Raw genomic sequence first — 18,132 nt, forward strand, 5'->3', positions numbered from 1 at the left:
TTCACCCTCCTCTTGCCTATCGCCTACCTCCGCCGTTCTTTTAACCTAACTACCGAAAGAAATAAAAAAAAAAAGAAAAAAAAGAAAAAGAAGGAGAAAAAGAAAAAAGGGAGGGGGCAGAGAGAGAGGCAAAAAACTCGCGGAGAAGAAAAAGAACCGGAAAAAAGAAAAAAAAAAAAATAAACTATCTATACGTAACTGGATTCCACGCGAAAAAAATACTTACTTCCCTATGCGCACGTTTTCGATTCGCGTATGTACAATAAAATCTACTACAAAGATTATTGCGAGGTCGTAGTTGCCTTAATCCCAAATAATTCCGAGCTATCTATCAGAGTTCCTCCAGGGCCAACTATACAGATTACCAGCATCCACTCTCATCGACCCTCTCTATTCCCTTTTTCACCCCTGTATACGTGGTCCAAGGGAGGCACACGTGTCTCTGGCGTGGTTCTTCGATCGATCAACGATACACGCGTTTCGATCACTGTTTGTCCTCTCCTCCGGACCATCTCTCCGGAGCCGGATATTGCTGTTGCGATTGCTGCTGACCGCCGGACACTTGGCCGCCCGACGATTGCTGCTGCTGCTGTTGTTGTTGCATCTGTGTTTGCATCTGATACAACGGGTAACTCTTCCGTTTCCGGATACCGTGCATCGACAACAGATGTATCTGGAGGTATTGTTTCGTCTTGAACTGCTTGCTGCACACGTGACACGAGACGTACTCCGTTTGAACCGTGTGCACGTTCACGATGTGCTGCTTCAGGTTCGAATTGTTCGAATAGATTTTCCCGCACTCCGGACACTTCGGTTTACCGGATTGGCTCGCGTTGTCGGTCTGCTGGTGGAACCGACGCTGTTGATGGGTCTGTTGATGGAACAACGCCATACTCTCTTGAATCTTCTCCTTGGCGCACGATTGAAGCATCAGATTCAGTTCGTTTTTCGCGGACGCTGTTTGTTGTTGTTGCTGCAACGTTTGCAGATTGTTCTGCAACTTTTGATGCATGATCGACAGCTGCTCGGTATTCAGGGAGTTGAGCGAGTTCAGGGCATTTAGGGCGTGTTGCTGCGACGCTTGGCTGGTGGCGTGGAGGTGATGGTGATGGTGATGCTGCTGGAGCAGAGACGACAGGTCCTGACCTTTCGAGTTGTGAACTCCGCTCTGGTAAGTTCCAGACCCGGCGTGCTCGTTCCTCGTGGAGGACGTACCCGGCAACCAACCGGAACTCGAGCTTGAACCGTCTCCTCCAGAGGGCTGCCATCGCCCTGGAACCACCAGCCAATGTCAGTCCTCAGCCAACCTCGTACGATCCCTTAAACACTATTCAATTTTTTTTTTCTGTCCTCCCACAGCCCTTCGTTTTCAATTCTGTTCGTTTATATTCTTTTTTTTTTGTTTGCTTTATTTCTGTTTATTTACTTATTTTTTTCCTCTTATATTTCTGTTACACTGTTTCCCTCCCCCAAATTGCGTGTTGTTTGTTTAATTCCCTGAATATTTATGATCGAATCGTAGATTGTATTTTGTCAAAATGTTTTTGTCGCACTCTTTTAATTTCAATTTTATTTAATATTTCACATTTATATGTGTTAATTTTGTTTCGTCAGATTTTTTATATATATACATATATATATATATCTGTTTGTTGAATGTGGTAACGTGTGTATTTTGTTCTTCTTCGTTGCCATTTCCGAGACCTCCACCCTCACGTCATTTTTATTTATTTACTTATTTATTTCTATTTTCCATAAACAGTTTTAAACAGTCGATCGAATTCGTACCTCGCCGACCAATTAGCCTTAGCAAGAAGGGTCGTTCAAAGAATTCGAGATTATTATTAAAAAAAGAATCGAGTTTTTCTTTTGCATGGCAACCCTAACGATACCGTTTCTAATGATCGCAGGCCATTTTTGCGGAGGAAAATCGATATTGTTCCGGCAAACGAACTCGAAGAGCCGTCGGAGACGTAGCTCTACGACACGCTGTTGCTCACCATTTTCTTTTCTTTCTTTTTTTATTATTATTATTTTTTTTTTTTTCGTTTCATTATCAACAATTATTCTTTCTTATTTATTTCCTTTTTCTTTATCCAAAAGGAGTAAATTGGGCAAGGGGATGCAGGGTTGTGAGAGGTACGAGAGTTCCATGCATTCAACGCAACAACGAGAGACCAGAGTCTTGAGGGAATCGACGGGAGGATATTATAGTTTGGGCTTACGAATACGTAATAAAACCGAATCGAGAATCGAATCGTTGGTTTCTGATCACTTACCGTAATTCGGATCCTGATTCGCCGCGTGGATCCCGGACGGTCCTGGTATCAGTCCTGTAAGTATCAAGTACGATCATAATCACAAACCTGTCTCTGCTCATTCACACTGGTCATCAACTCTAAATAGAAAATACAGTGCGATACATCGACCCCCCCCCCCCCCCACCGTTCAAAATATTAATTTCGATCGAGTCGATGAGATAGAGTTACGATACGTTTATCGAGGAAAAAAAAAAAAAAAGAAAAAAATAAAGGAAGCGAGGTAATTTCGATCAAATTACCTGGTATTCCCAAGAGCGCCGGAAACGAATTACGGTGATGTTCCATAGAATCATTCAGGATGTCGCTTGGCTCGGTCTTCACCGAGTTCAGGATGCTGTCGTTATTCGACATCTCTTCCTCGTTGTCCGACATGGAATTCGAGTCCTCGCCGGTAGATTGCGCCTGTAACCGATAAAAATCATCCCTCTTCCGCGTCTTATTCCGAGTCTCTCCGCGAATAAAATATTCTTTCGACGGTGGTCAACGATCGTTTTAAATTTTTTCAAGAGCCGTACCTGAACGTTGTTCGTGGGTGTCGTGTGTATCGTAGGTCCCTCCGCCAATGCCTGGCCCAAAAGCGATTCTTGAAGGTCGGTCTTGGGCTCCACGTGGTTACCCAACGGTGGGCTATAGCTTCTAGGTCTCTTCTCTGGTGGTGGGCTCAGACCGCTCTCGTTCAACTCTCCTCTGCCGTTGTCTTGCCAAGGATTGCGCGGTGTCGCCTGTCAAGTCCGAAAATCCAATGTCCAATTACCGCGTACTATGTCCAAATTTAAATCGGTAGCTTGTAATCTCGAAAGTTGAAACTCGTATTTACCGGCGCACTGCCATTGTTCCCGCCGGAGGACGAGGGAGGAGGAATTTTGGCAGCGCCGCTGTTCACATCGGCCAACCCTCGAACCTGAAGCATCTGCGCCGTCTTTAGGAACGCGGCGAGCTGTTCCTGACCTACGTGCACCTCTCCGTGGTACATGAAGCGCAGCAACGACTCCATGTCCGACGAGGCGACGTCCCTCAGGATCACGATCGGATGCTGGCATGGATTGGCCTGCGGTCGTGACAACAAAAAGAGAAGAGAATAAAGAAACGACCATCTTCTTCTCTCAACCGGGCGAAAATTAATTTCGGACTCGCGATATCCCAGTTGATCGTTGATTATGATCGATACGGACGAATCTCCGTCCACCGTAAATCGGTTAATCCTATTTATCAGGTCGTTCAGCCCGGCCAGATCCGGTCAATTGATTTACAAGGACGATTTACAACCACGACACGTATAACGAGCAACGTTTAATCCACGTCGTCGATGCCTTTTAAGTCGAACCGACTTATACAGCTATCTCTTTCTCCCTTCGCCCGCTCTATTCCGCGTCTTTCCACTTCCGTTTTTCATCCCATCCCCTTTTTTTTCCAACTCGCCAACAACAACCGAGCGAAATTGACTACTACCACCATTACTATTACTGCTATTATTATTACTACTACTACTACTATTACTACTACTACTACAAATTGACCACCACTCGTATGGACTGGCGGCTGTGTAACATCGACGACGATCATCTCGATGGAAGATGGAAATTTATACGGACGTATATAGCGGCCGTTTACACGTTAGAGGCGTTTCTCACCGATCTATGTTCCGCCGATATATGGAGCGCGGCAACTGCCATTATCGGCACCGATATTAATTATAATTAATGACTGCCGGCCTTCCCGTGGCAACTCGGCTGCCACTCGGTTATTTCGAGGCGCGGAGGTGTCGTCGATCCGCGAGACAAATTCGAGAGGAATATAGGCGACGAGAGAGGGAGGGAAACAGCTTGGAATATCTCTATAGAGATTTCGAATCTAACGTGAAAAAATATTTATTATTGTAGGCAGCTATCGATTTATCCCGCGTTATAATCGTTCCAAGGTTTTGTAACAGCGATCGACGGGTTGACCGGTTGAAACTCGATCTCTGTCGATCCGCTTTTTAGTCGTTTTTTCTTTTTTTTTCTTTCTTTCCTTTTTTTTTTTTTTTTTTTTTTATACGTTTGAAATATTGGCGTGAAAGGAATAATCGAGACCGATTGAGGTAAGCGCGATTCGTTCTGGAAACTTTTGTTGCCCAACGATTTCTCGGATATTATATATTTAGAAATTGGGATAAGAATTTTCTGGGATTAATCTCTTGCTCTATAATTGTGTCCGACACAATGGACGGACGTAGAAAGGATCGAAACGTGGGTTAAAACTGAACTTGGATATATAAGTAGTATCAATCTGCATTCCTTACATTTGCCCCATTAACCCGTGACATTTGATGCCAACTACACCTAAATAAATTATTTTCAGACGTTGCACGTAATTTCGACGTATATTTTTATATTTTTAAATTTACGATTACGCGAAAAAAAATATGGAAATCGGATCGATAATAAAATAGGGCGGGGATCCACTTTAACGCTTCAAGAATTAATTTATCGAAGACGAAGAATTGAAAAAGCTTATAATAAACTGGCTGCTAAATCAATAAAATCGCCACGGAAAAGCGTACAAAAACGCTTCATCACTGAGTCATTCGATTTTCGTAAACAAGAGGAACGTTATTCGCCAAGAAACCTATATATCGGAAAGGATTCTATTTTGAAAATTACTACCAGAGAAAATTATATGTACGTATGTATACATATATGTGTATTTACGTAAGAAAAATTCCATTAACCAAAAAGCACACGAATAACGGAATTACACGACTTATTGTAATCCTTTCAATTGAAATTCTTATATTATAACAGCCTCGCCTCAATAGGATTACGATACACCGTGGCGACGGCATAAACATCTACTCGTACATTACTCGTCGTCACGCCGCGGCTATTCCCTCTGCAAATCGTGACTGCATACACGAGGAGAGGAGAGGAGAGAGAGAGAGAGAGAGAAAGAGAGAAGGGGAGGAGAGGTTTCGGTCTGATCGTGAGGCTGGCTGGTATAATTGAAATAATCGCCGTGGATGAAAGTATCTTTGGTCTACGTTTCGCGGTGCATTTCCGCGCGGGGGGTACACAAAGACACGAGAAGCAGCAGCGACCGATATATGGAAAGGGGGCGAAAGAGGCGAGAAGAGAAAGGGAACGGAGAGAACTCCGCTATGGACTCCTTTATCGCATTAACCAATTTAATTAACAACTTTGAGACGGACTCCCTCTCCCCGCTAATTAGACCTAACGCGATTAAAACGGGTCAATAATTAATTGTATGGACGCTCGTGCGTCGTACACGAGCACCGAGAACCCGTTTGGGGCTAGTGTTTTCCACGATTGTTGTGGAAATATTATCTTTCGTTATTTCTTTTTATATAGGTTCTTTTTATATATATACGTATATTTGTTAATATATTTTTGTAAGATTAAAGGATCGAGGAAAGTTGGGTTAACTTGATAAAATTATTGTTGTTGAATTTATCAAATTTTGTTCGTGGACAGAAATTTAATCGAAAGATTGCGTTAAATTTTCTCTCCCCTCCCCCTTCTTTTATCTTTTCCCGAAGGAGCCAACGATTTCGTTCTCTTGAAAAGTTTAAAAGAAAAAAATCGAGAGATTATTTAAAACACGATTTAATAATAAGATCTCCCCTAGATATTAATTCTCATCGAAACGTAATGTCGAAATTGAACCGAACGTAATTAGACACGTCGGTGCCGTACACGTAATAATACGCGTGAGACGTGCCACCTCGAGCCGGGGAATTATATTTCGCGTATGCATTCCGTCAACAACCAGTGAAAAAAGTGCGTTTCCATCGCGCCCAAATGAATGATCAAAGCCGATTCTCGATACATTTACCGTCCGTTTTATTTTTTTCCGCCGACTGTTCGATTCGAACGACTTAAAAGAGGATTAGAAAAAAAAAAAAAGGAGAAAAGAAAAAAAGGAAATTCTTTCATTATTCTTTCAATTCGAAATTCGAGCTTTTTCCCTTACTCGTAGGCTACTGCCGTAAGCGCCGCGAAGTTCGAACGAAAGGAAAGAAAGAGGGGGCGGAAGTGATCGATAAGTTTCAGCGACATTTCAACAAACCAGTCGTCCAAAGATGGAATTGGAATAGCTTATTCCAAAGTTCCGTTATATTTCCATCGAATATCAATATCGACCGTTCCATCCGCCATTACCGGGCCCGAAAGTTTCAAGTTGATAGGATAGGAAAAACAAAGCGTAATTAACCGGCGTATTCCGATCCATTAAAGACGATAGCCGGGGCGTTGAAACGAAAACCGGGGATATAAAAATTCGAGATAACCGGACAATTAATTATTGCGTTATCTCGCCACCATTTTATTCTCGTTAAAAACGCATCAAGTTCCTTCGTAGGGCCTTCCTTCGATATCGGAAGTCGCGATCTAAAAACGAACAACGATGTAATTGCTTACATTATACGCGGCACACGCATTCCGCAGCTAAATGTTTATTCTTTCTGGTTCACCTTCATTGTGTCCCATACGTTCTTCTTTATTTCCATTAATCTATTCCGCACTTAAGAGCCAGATTAATTCGAGTCTATTTTTTCCGTTTCATTTCGTACAGATTCGTTTAGATACGATGAAAATTTGTAGAAAATTTAAGAGATGATTCTACGGATCGAAACAGACAAAAACAGGTAAAAGTTGATACGCAAAAATATATATCTTTCAACATATGTGAGATATTCAATTTTTCGACGACATTTTATATAATGTCGAAATTAAAAAACGATACGAAAAACGATACGTATTTCATTTAACATCGAACAAAGTTCCTACACCTCTGCACTATTTTATCGCAATCACATACTTTATCACCTTTTACCTTATCGGTATAATCGAGCACGCATTCACGTTATCACAATCAAATAACAAAGGGTCACGAATTCGAAAAAACGTTGTTGATGCACGATCGCTACAATTTTTCCGCTTCGCTGACAAATGACGAAAAAGGACTCGAATTACTTCTTACCCATTGGGTAAGGAGTGATCGAAGCTCGATCACGAACGATCCGTACGAAAGAAACGATATCCCTCCCTCCTCCCTTTGCCACTATACTTGGACCGCTTTAATCGATCCAACGATCTTCTTCTTGCGTTACTTACAGTTTTTTACAGAAAGCGGACTCTGAATTCCAACCTGATTGAACACACGTACACACACACACACACACACACACACACAGAAGTGGACTAGGAAATCGTAGCGACCGATGATATATAAATATATATATACACTAAGCAATACCGATTCTATTCGAAAAAAATATTTCCTCCATGCACGTCGTTGTACAAAAGCTGTAATAAAGATGTAATAAAGAGAATTTCCCACGTTTCCTTCGTATCTCGATATCGTGCCGTTAACGATAACGAATCCCGTAGAAAACGCCCGCTAATGAGAATTAACGCGGAAAAATGAGCGGAATTATTTAGCAAGGGGGGAGGGAAGAGGGAGGCCGAAGTATAATTCAATCCCTGTTCGTCGTGCGATCAAAGATTTCACGATTAAACGACGATCCACTCGCGAAAATCGAGGCGCGCCACGTCGTAAGTGCGTATCGTCTCGCTTTCGACAATGAAATGAAATCGTTTGTTTATATTCGCTACGCGAACTTTGGTGTACGCGCGCGTGTTTATATTAAAGTTTCGATACAATGTCGATCGAAATGTTCTGTGCTGTAGTAAACACATTCGTTTCGAGAATTTATAAATTATACATTTATATATTTATAAATTAAATACGGACGATTGAAAAAAACATTATAAACGTAATTTTTTTTTCTCTCTTTCGAAATTTTATATCATATTCACACCACTCGTAAAACTGATAAAAATTTATTCTCGAAATTTCAAATTTAAAAATTAATACGGAATAATTGGATATAAAAAATGATTGGCTCGATTTTTTTTTTTTTTCGATCATTGAAATATACTCCTAGTTAAAGTTTAAAGCTTCGTCGTTCGTGAATGCATTTGCTTATCAAATTAATATGCGCATACTATCTTCTGTGGTTATCTTTCGTCGTGGTATATGCCACGGTATCGAATCGCCACGAATTAATGTATTCACGATTTACTTACGAAAAATCTTAGGCACTTTGTTGTGTGGATCGCGTAATACGTTCGATCTTTCTGCTACATTCAAACGCATCGAATAGAAATTGTTTTCAACTTTGAACAGCTGTATTGGAACGATTCCAAGGCTTCCGATACACCTCGATTCCCGCGCCCTTTCGACGGGGGGGTGGAAGGGGTCGGGCGATGAGCATCGTTCGAAAAAAAATTCTCGTAATCGCGCGTCGCGGCTGTGCCGTGATCGCATGTAGGCGAAGCACCCCAACTAAAACCGTAAGTAGAAAAGTAGATACGATTGCATGGTTTCTGATCCGGTTATGCAGTGAGCGAGCAGCCGTCATGGCTTCGCGAAACGTATCCGTTCGCCCCATACACGCGACCCTCCCTTATGGACAAATACACGGACAAGTGGTTGCACGTGTGCACACTACTCTCCTCTTATCTGCTTATCTGGGTAGTTGATGTTTCACTGACGCATGTTTTTAAGCTTTTCCCGTGTTAACCAGTCAAATCACGAGGTAAGCAGCTAGGGCAAGCCTATATACCGGTGGTGGTATCGATCAAACTTGCCCACGCGGTTACTCCTTTCCTCCTTCCTTCCTCCTAAATCTAAGTCTTTTTCCTCATCTCGACGAGTGCGCGCGACGATCCAGATATATATCCGCTTGAAACTGGGGATCAGATTGTTCATCTTCAAGAATTAAGAGACGAGCCTAAGGATATTATAGCATAATATATTAACATAATAAGGAGTTAACCGATCTATTTATCCGATTACTTCGATTTAACTTCAAACAAACAACATCGGGAATCTTTCATTATAACCGCGATTATATCTTCTATTATATCCAGATAGATGTTCGGATAAACTCGTATCACGATGTAGAATTTCCCACCACATATGGGTTCTTTATAACCATATACCGATACGTGGAATCAAATGTAAAATTATGGAAGGCTCGAAGAGAGCGGATGCACCTTCGGAGGAAAGGCGCGTGTGGCAGCGACAATGGCGGGAACACGGGAGTGCACATGCGTACGTATGTATGTATGTGTTACGCGCGGCGCGTTTCACGCTCCCTCCTCCACCTTCGGCGTCGCTTTTCCAGGCGCAGGCTGTGCAGGAATGCGCGCACGTACAACTACGCACTTCCGTTGATAAAAATACACGGAGGCATAATGTGTCTCTCGGTACACGCGCGACCGTCGTCATTTCGCTTGGCTTGTACTCGCTCGCTCGCTCGCTCGCTCGCTCGCTCGCTCGCCGGTGGAAAGGGAGCGAGCGAGGGGGAACAGAGAGCAAGAAAGAGAGAGAGAGAGAGAAAAAAATAATGGAAGGAGAAACGAGACGGATGGAAGGAAAGGAGACGACGTATGAAAAGAGAAATAAAAAAAAAAAAAGAATGGAAGTGGGAAGAGGATGGAGAGGAACACGTTATACGCACACGCAGCACAATAATATACCGGCGATAATTCGCTGGCCGCATGTGTGCCACTGCTGCGCGACATTAAGCGTAATGCGAGTGCACCGTGTGCATAGACGCCGCATTAACGAAAAACGAGAATGCCGGGGGCTTATTAGAGGCGTAGAGAGCACGTTTAACGCGATGGAAGAAACCCCGGACGATCCTGGGGCTCTCCGCCTCATGAAAGTGAAATACAAGCGTGAGAGAGGAGGGACAAGAAGGAGAGAAGCAGAAGTAGAGGAGACGGTGGAAAATGTGCGATGTCCAGTCTTCCTGTGTCTCCCTCTCCTTCTGGCCTCCGTGCATTCCGCGTTCCCGCAAATTGACACGAGCACCGCTGTATGTATATATTTAGATGTGCCGGCTGGTCGGTGGGAGGCAAGATATTTTAAAATATGAAGACACTCGGGAGAGCAAGATGCAATCCGCGTCGAGACACCGGACTGGAAATAAAATTCGGCTTCTAAATCGATAATATATGTATATATATATATATACGTGTATCCCTCATCGACGAATATTGGAATTATTCGATTTTATTTTCAGCGTTGCTATATAACTCAGTGATTCCCAACCTGAAAATTTCAACTTAACAACCTATCAAGGAGTTGTCCATGTTGTTAATCAATTGCCACCTTCTTTGGAAAAAAAATCTAATTAATCGGAAGCCGCTAACTTTTTTAACTCTCTCCTTCCCTTCTCTCACGAGGGAATTGCAAAGTGCTCGAATAACGGGAGGAAAAAAAAGTCGCAGCTCGAAGGAAGTTGGAAAACACCGGCGTAAATCATCGTATTAATATCTCGAAATACCACGAGTATCTCGAGAAACGAAGGAAAAAAAAAAAAAAAAAGAAAGAAAGAAAAAAAGAAAGAAAAAAAAGGATACAAACATTTCGAATTTCTAATCTTCCAACGTTCCCACACCACTCGTCCGCAAAACCGTGTGTAATTGATAGTTAGCAGAGAGAAACGTAACTGTTATTTCAGCTATCGGCCGAGTTGATCTTCGCGCATTTTAAATTCAATCCGTAACGTGTTTGTACTCGTGTATATATATATATATATATTCATTTCGGATCGGGAGGACGGTTTCGATTCGGCCGCGTTGGATAAATCACCATACACGGGTTCTCCGTAATGGCGTGGCGTAGAGGCCGCAGCAAGGGGTACGTAGTAGACAGCAACGCGCAGCGTTTAACACATCCTCCCGGTATGTATCACGGTATACACGACACACGCAAACTGGTACACAACCGTCGTGCCGTTCTCTCCTCTCTCGTTTCTCCCGCCGGCGTCAGATGGAAATTACCGATCCGATATGCAAATAGCCACGGTGACCGCTAATGCGTGGTTAACGGTAACGTTATTAACGGATCGTTACACGATGTCCACGCGACGTAGGTGTACGGCGAGCGTAATTATACGTGCACGCGTCTATTTCACGCTCGTGACACACGCCCCCTCCCCTTCCTCCTCCTCCTCCTCTCCCACCCGCAACGTTCCTCCTCTACGCGTTTCGTTCCCAACCCGCTTCCCCCTTGGCGGAAATTCAGATTTATTGGAAAGAAGGGTGAAAAAAAAAAAAAAAGAAGAAGAAAAAGAAAAAGAAAATGAAAGGAAAAGGAGGAATGGAATCTATAATATTTAATGTATCGCGTGTCGTAAAAGAGATATTTTCTCGTGCTGGTGGGTGAGTGAACCCAATGGTGGGCACGAATTACAGGTTTTTGATTTATTTATTTCGCTTGGCGATCGCGAGGGATACGAATGGGTTAATCTATCGCGGTTTAAATTTAAACGTGTACGATTTCGATAAGATTTGCCGATAAGGTGTTCGAGCCGACTACGTGTTTCTAGGAACACGGCGTGATGCAATGACGTTAGGAAATGAATAATCGGTTTGGAACGAGAGAAAACGTAGAGAAGCCAGTTCGATGATCGATTCCGGTAGGTAGGGAAAAGACGATAATGTATAGCGTTCTTGTATTGCAGCGTGTGTTGAACCATGTGGGTGGACGTTGGAGAGAAAGTGACTCGGCCGAGATTGCCTCGAAATTAACGAAATCGTGGTACCGGTATCCAGCTTATGATATCCAGCTAAATTGAAACCGAGGAAAAGAAAAATTGGAAACTGTTGTCGGGAGTCCGTTGCCACCAGGATGATTCAGCTCAGTATTTCCAGCGAGTAATGCCCACGTTATAAAACAGCCAAGTTGGACGAGGCGTCCTCTGGAAAACGAAACCGCGGAGGATCCGGTTGAATATAAAAGAATGTTAATGCATTGTCGCAAAACCGGCGGGAATAAAACGAATGTTTCGAGAAACATCAGCGTGGACGGGCGGGTGTGGATGTCAGTCGGCAGAAAAAGCCACGTTTTGTTGATCCAGTGACTCAGTGGTAAAGAAAACCGTGAACAAAGGGGCTGTTGTTTGCCCGACGACAATAATTGCGCGATATTGGAGGATATTTCACGATTACTTTGTGCGCATTCACTTTATCAGCGCTACCCCTATCTTTGCCTCGTTCGTATTCGTCGACGGATAAATCGTAAACAAAAGGATTCGACGATCCAGCTTACGAGAGACCAAAAAAAAAAAAAAAAAAAAAANAAAAGAAAGAAAAAAACAATCGTAATTTCTCTCAATAATATCCCAAACAACGGGAGAAGCTAAAAAGCCAAGTACATCCTTCTGACACATCCTTCTGGCACGATATCCGAATTAAAAAAAAAAAAAAAGAACTTCGTCCCTCCTCCTCCTCCTCCTCCTCCTCCTCCTCCACCTCCTTCGCCTCCTTCTCGTGTATTTCTCCGTCAGCTTTCTCCGGATTTCGTGTGTCGTGAGAGAGCAGTGTGTCGCCGCTCGAATTCTTGAATTACACGCTAACATATATAGCAACATCTTCTGGCGAGCACATTTATAAAGTAACGCGCGTGCTTCTGGTGCGCACTCGACAAGATAGGGTTGGAGACGAGAAGAAGAAGAAGAAGAAAAGAAGAAGAAAAGAAGAAGAAGAAGAAGAAGAAGAAGAAGAGGGGAAGGGGTCGCCGCGTCTTTTCGATCCCTCCGACGTGTGACTCATTTTATTCTTTCTCTCTCTCCTCTCTCCCTCCTTTTTTCTCTTTCCTCTCTTTTTTTTCCTCTCCTTCCGCTCCCTCCGCCACCCTGCCTCCCTCTTTCTCTCTCTCCGTCTGCCTCTCCGTCTCTCTTCGGCTGACACTTGGAAGAGGAGACACACGCACGCACGATACGCGAGGGGGAGGAGGAGGAGGCACGCAGAATTTATTACGGTGCGGTGGCCGGTCTTATTTTAAGACTAGCGACCAGTATATTCCCTATGTGTGATACGTGTGCACGCACACAGGCGGTAACACTCGGGTTACACGCGGCCAGCGTCTGTTTCCGCGCAACAGTGTTGGGGTACATACTTACTTACGAGTCAATGGATATTATAGTCGACAGATGTACTACGGCTGTCTAAATTCGACGCGGTACCGACGTCTTGTACGAAAAAATATTTCTACGCCACTCGAAATCGTGCGACGTACGACGATTCGACCTGATTACCAGAATCAAATTATTCATGGTCGCGGCGTATCGCGGCCAGACACAGACACATGTTGTATATCGTAATGCCGCCCGATCGAATCGTGTGGAATAAATCTTTGATCGATTCGTCCACGTGTACGTGATCGTACTACGTATATCGTACGCGATACGTACTACGAGATAGATACGGATGTAGAAAGTTACGAGATGCGGTGGGCCACAGAGATTGGTGGTTCGATGCGTTGGCGATAGAAATGAGTCAGTTAGGATAATTCACCGGTCCGATATCGGTTTAATGGAAGGGGGGCGGGAGGGATCCCTGTATAGGGAAACGAGTATATTCTATCGTAGGAAGTGGGACGAGAGAGTTTTTCGTATGACGGGGCGTATGACGTGTACGAGTTTATTAGAACTGGTAGGAGATGGTATGATCGTTCGAAAATAATTTAATTAATTGGAGACGAATAATAATAATTCATTCGTCTGGTTTTGTTGAGTCTGGTAAATGTGTCGCGTTGTTTTGCTTTCAAACTGGTATCATGGATTCGTTGAAATGCATGTTGCATCATGTTTATAATTCAACGCATTAATGTAAAACGCTAATGACTGAGGTATTATTATTATAGTCTCTAAATTTAACTTAGGCTCGACATTGTCTTAATCGTTGGATAAAACTATATTGTCTGTTGAATGATGTTTTTGTTTTTCAAAGTAAAAAAAAAAAAAAAGAAAAAAAAGAAAAGAAAAGAAAAGAATAATAAAAAAAAATAAAAAAAAGGAAGAAAAAAATTGATAATACGTAAAAGCAAAAAAATCGTCTTATTAATCCATGGCTGTTTTCGATGTTGCTCGTTTCATGGAAACGAAATAGAAAGGCACAGTATTCAATATCATATTCGGCATCTTTCTTCTTAATTTATTTTTAATGCGAAGTCGCGACGGCCGAGCAAAGGTCGCGCATAAAATTTACAATCGTTAAATGCCATCGATTATTGTTGAGAGAAACACACTGAAATTCTAGTTATTCATCATAGCAGTGCAACCGTAGACATTTTAACGAATCCGCGCCAATTCCAGTTATTCCCTTGCACATGGATCACAGAGGGAGGCGAGACGAGAGAACGGAAGAACGAGAAAAAGAAAGAAAGAAAGAGAGAGAGAGAGAGAGAGAAGAGAACGGGTAGAGAAAAAAACGTTTCGTTACACGTATTTCTAATTAATTCCAAAATAATTCCAGTATATCTTCGTATATTCCAGACTATACTACGTCAAACGTCATAACATCTTGACAAACTTTATTTGATACTTATCTCCGAATAAAACGAAAGAGAGAGGGAGAGTGAAAGAAAAAAAAAGAAACGAAAAACAAAGCAAAAAAAAAAAAAAAAGAAGCTAAAAATAAAAATAAAAAGGAAGGGAAAAAATTAAAAGCGCAGACCTCTTTCTCATCTTTCTCGTCTTTCTAATTCAAACGTCATTCGAGCTAGAAACGCGGCCCATTAATGGAACCTTCGTCGAAGGAAGTACGCGGGTTAGAGGGGTTAAACGACGCCGTATATCCGAGGTAACGTCATGAAATCGTGGCTTGTTTTCCTTTACGGTTTCTAGAGAACCACTTACGCTGCACGTACCCGCGTAACATTAAAGCACGCGCGCTGCCAACCTTTTTTAACGCGTAGAACATTTGCGTTTCTTCTACTGGTCCAGCGAATGGAGCACCATCTACGTCTCGCAAGATCAACCGATTCCTAACCTTTTTCTCGTATCGAGGAAAATTGAAACGTATCATCCGAGATATATGATCGAGGCTTTCGAGAACGAGTACGACGTTTTTCCCGTCGACGATTCCCTCCGATAGCTCTCAGGATCGAGTCATTCTCTCCGTTTAAATATGGCGTAAGTTTGGAATGTTACTCGACGAAGTAGCTGGTATTACGTTACGTATTAGAGTTATCGATTTTGCTAGAGTCGGAAAGTTACTGCTATTGGCTAGCGCTTGATAAATCGTGATGCAAACTAAGAAGGAAGTTTCAGCCGTAGTTTCGATTACCCAAACGACGATCAATTGATCAAATATCGGATTAATGGAGCGGTATTATCTAATAAGATAGAATAAACACACACTCGGTGTCGTAGACGTCAATTTACGCCATTCTATAGGGTTTGTATAATTGCTAGATATTTGTCGAGCCAACATGTCTGGCTTAAATACTAGAACACGTACCGATTATCACGATCAAAATTCAAACAACACTCTTTATAAACATCTTTTCTCGTCAATCCATTTTGTTTGTTTCTTTTTTTTTTTTTTTTCATCGATAATCAAAATTATCGACATCGTTCGAACGATACAGGAGAATAACGAAGATACCGATTACAATAATTTTTGCGAAAATTCCAGGAAATGGATCGCGCGATCGCGTCCAAGTTAAACATCGATGGCTGCTTGCCGTCCATCCAGTTGATTCTACGCAGAAAAAAACGGCGCAAAACGAGATAAGAGAGTAGTAATAGCATCGATCGTAATAAGTAACGAGACGTTTTTCTGGAGAACGACAGATGGCATTCGTCGAGAAACGTTGAACCGTACAATTATGCGGTTACGTCCGTTCGGTTAGGTGGGGATCCCCGGTCGTAAGTTTCCATCGGATCGTTACTCCACCGGCTGGTGAGAATCATTACTCGACTCGCCATTATACGACTCGCTTTTTGCTCGTCGCGTGGGTGTGCTGGCCATGACGCGCGTAATCGTAAACAGCCGTGACGTTGCGAGACGGAAAGAGCAAGAGGATTTGATTGGAGCCTGGGTTCCGTTTGCTTATCTATACCGCGATTCCGAGAATAATACGAAACAAGAAATCGCACGTTTCTCACTTTGTATCGTATAATTGACACGAGTGTTTTACCCTGGGATGTAAACCGATTGTTCTCATTGCATAGAGAGATCGGCTCATCAATGAAACACGACACAATATAAAGATAGATTCGAAACGTACACGCTGGGTCGAGCGTAACAGTTTATTTTATCGATCTTTTCATTCTTTCTTTCCGTTTCGCTTTCACCATCGTACGAGCCGCCCCCTCTTCCCCCATTCTTTCGAAAGCACGACAACGAAATATCTCTTTAAACTCGAAATAGACGCGAATTTCGATCCGATATACGGAGATACTATACGAAATACGAGACGTATCTCTTCGAAAGTATTCGAAAATCATTCTCGTAAATAAGCTGAACGCTCGCTTCGAAAAGAAGTCAAGAGAGATTTTCTCGCGGTGTCTCCTTTACACGCTCGTAAATTACATCCGCGGATCTCAAAGTGATTCCTCTCTTTCCACCATCCAACTCGTAGCATCCTCGTCGTCGATCCTCGAACGATTTCGAGGCTCTTCGGGTAGAAAATAGACGTCACGATCTTTTTCTCTCTCTCTCTCTCTCTTTTTCTTCTCCTCCACGAGAAGAGGTTCTCGTTACAGGCCACGTTTCAGAATCACCGCTCGAGCAACCGGAAACAAATAAGATCGAGCGTCCTCTCCCGTATATTTCCAGAGCGTGCCCTTTTTATTTCTTTTCTCTCTTTCATTCCTTCTTTCTTCTCCTCTTCCCCGACGCCTGGACGGCGAGCATCGCATTGGTAAATTTAAATGCGATCGGTCACGAGACGAAGAGGAGCGAGCAAGTAGCGCGCGAGTACGCGAGGGCGAGGGATCGTGAGCGCGTGCGTACTCACGCACACGCACGTGTTAAGATCCTCCCTCCGTCTCTCTCTTTTCAAAGGCCGGAGAGGAGGCCTGCGCACGCCTTTAAATATAGAATATGGAGCACCTTGCCCGCCACCGCGCCACGCGATGGGATTGTGCAAGCGTAATTTTCTGTTCCTTGCTCTCACCACGTGTCGTTCTTTCCTTCACGATACGCGGCTAAGTCTCTCCCATCGATTCCCCCTTCCCTTCCTCTTCGTGTTTTCTTTCGAAACAGATTCCCTCTCGGAGACACGGACGAGGCGAGGAATTGGATTTGGGTTAACCGAACCTCTCTAGCTTCGATCGTCAACCCTCTCTCCGGTTGGATGGCTTGGCTCGTTTATATTCGGAACAAACGGTTTTCACATTTTCTCGAGATTTTTATTTTTGTTGTTAACGATCCTCCAAGATTTTTTTTCTTTTTTTTTCAAAGTCCTAGAGATGATTCCGATCGAGTCAAATTTTCGAATTAAAAGAATAATTTTTTTCGTAACACGCTTGATCTCTAGAGGATCCGACTGGAAGGTGTACGGTATTATGAACGAGAGATTTATACGAAGAATTTTACTTCATAAACGTATCTACTTTCTTTGATGGCTTATATATTAATATCGATAAAAATTGATAAAGTTGACAATTTCGCGATAACAAGCTCTCTCTCTCTCTCTCTCTTTCTCGCGTAAACAATATAATATTTTATTTCTCGTAAACTTTGTATTCACTATTGCTATGTTTTAAACCATCCTGCACCGATAGCGATATCAATTTCGATCGGATCGATTGGATTTCACCCGCCCTTTAGTTCTCCAATTATAACACGCGTCTCACCCGGCCTCACCTCATTGTAATTTACCACACTGGCGATATTGCTTTTCCAAATAACGCTCGAAATAACGCTGTCGTCGCTTCCATTTTCGCGCCCATCCGTCCCTTTTATATCATTATTTTCACGCCACATATTTCTCGCGATGCGTA

At 42.9% G+C, this 18,132-nt stretch overlaps 1 protein-coding gene across 9 annotated transcripts in view; it reads right to left on the reverse strand.

Moving 5' to 3' along the window:
* The window catches only part of LOC122716162 (protein abrupt-like), a 62,580-nt gene that overhangs the window by 20,256 nt on the left and 24,192 nt on the right, over positions 1-18,132 (reverse strand). For all 9 annotated transcript variants that reach the window (XR_006346972.1, XM_043938989.1, XM_043938990.1 and 6 more), the window contains exons 4-7: positions 3,139-3,369; positions 2,837-3,043; positions 2,561-2,723; positions 2,280-2,333 (exon numbers count right to left, since the gene is read on the reverse strand). Coding sequence is in view for 8 of the 9 variants with exons in the window: in XM_043938989.1 (XP_043794924.1) it covers positions 2,280-2,333; positions 2,561-2,723; positions 2,837-3,043; positions 3,139-3,369 (655 nt within the window). In the remaining variant the exon portion in view is untranslated. The remainder of the gene's footprint in view (positions 1-2,279; positions 2,334-2,560; positions 2,724-2,836; positions 3,044-3,138; positions 3,370-18,132) is intronic.

Source organism: Apis laboriosa, unplaced genomic scaffold (genome assembly GCF_014066325.1).
Source record: "Apis laboriosa isolate Shangri-la unplaced genomic scaffold, ASM1406632v1 scaffold42_cov153, whole genome shotgun sequence".
NCBI lineage: Eukaryota > Metazoa > Arthropoda > Insecta > Hymenoptera > Apidae > Apis > Apis laboriosa.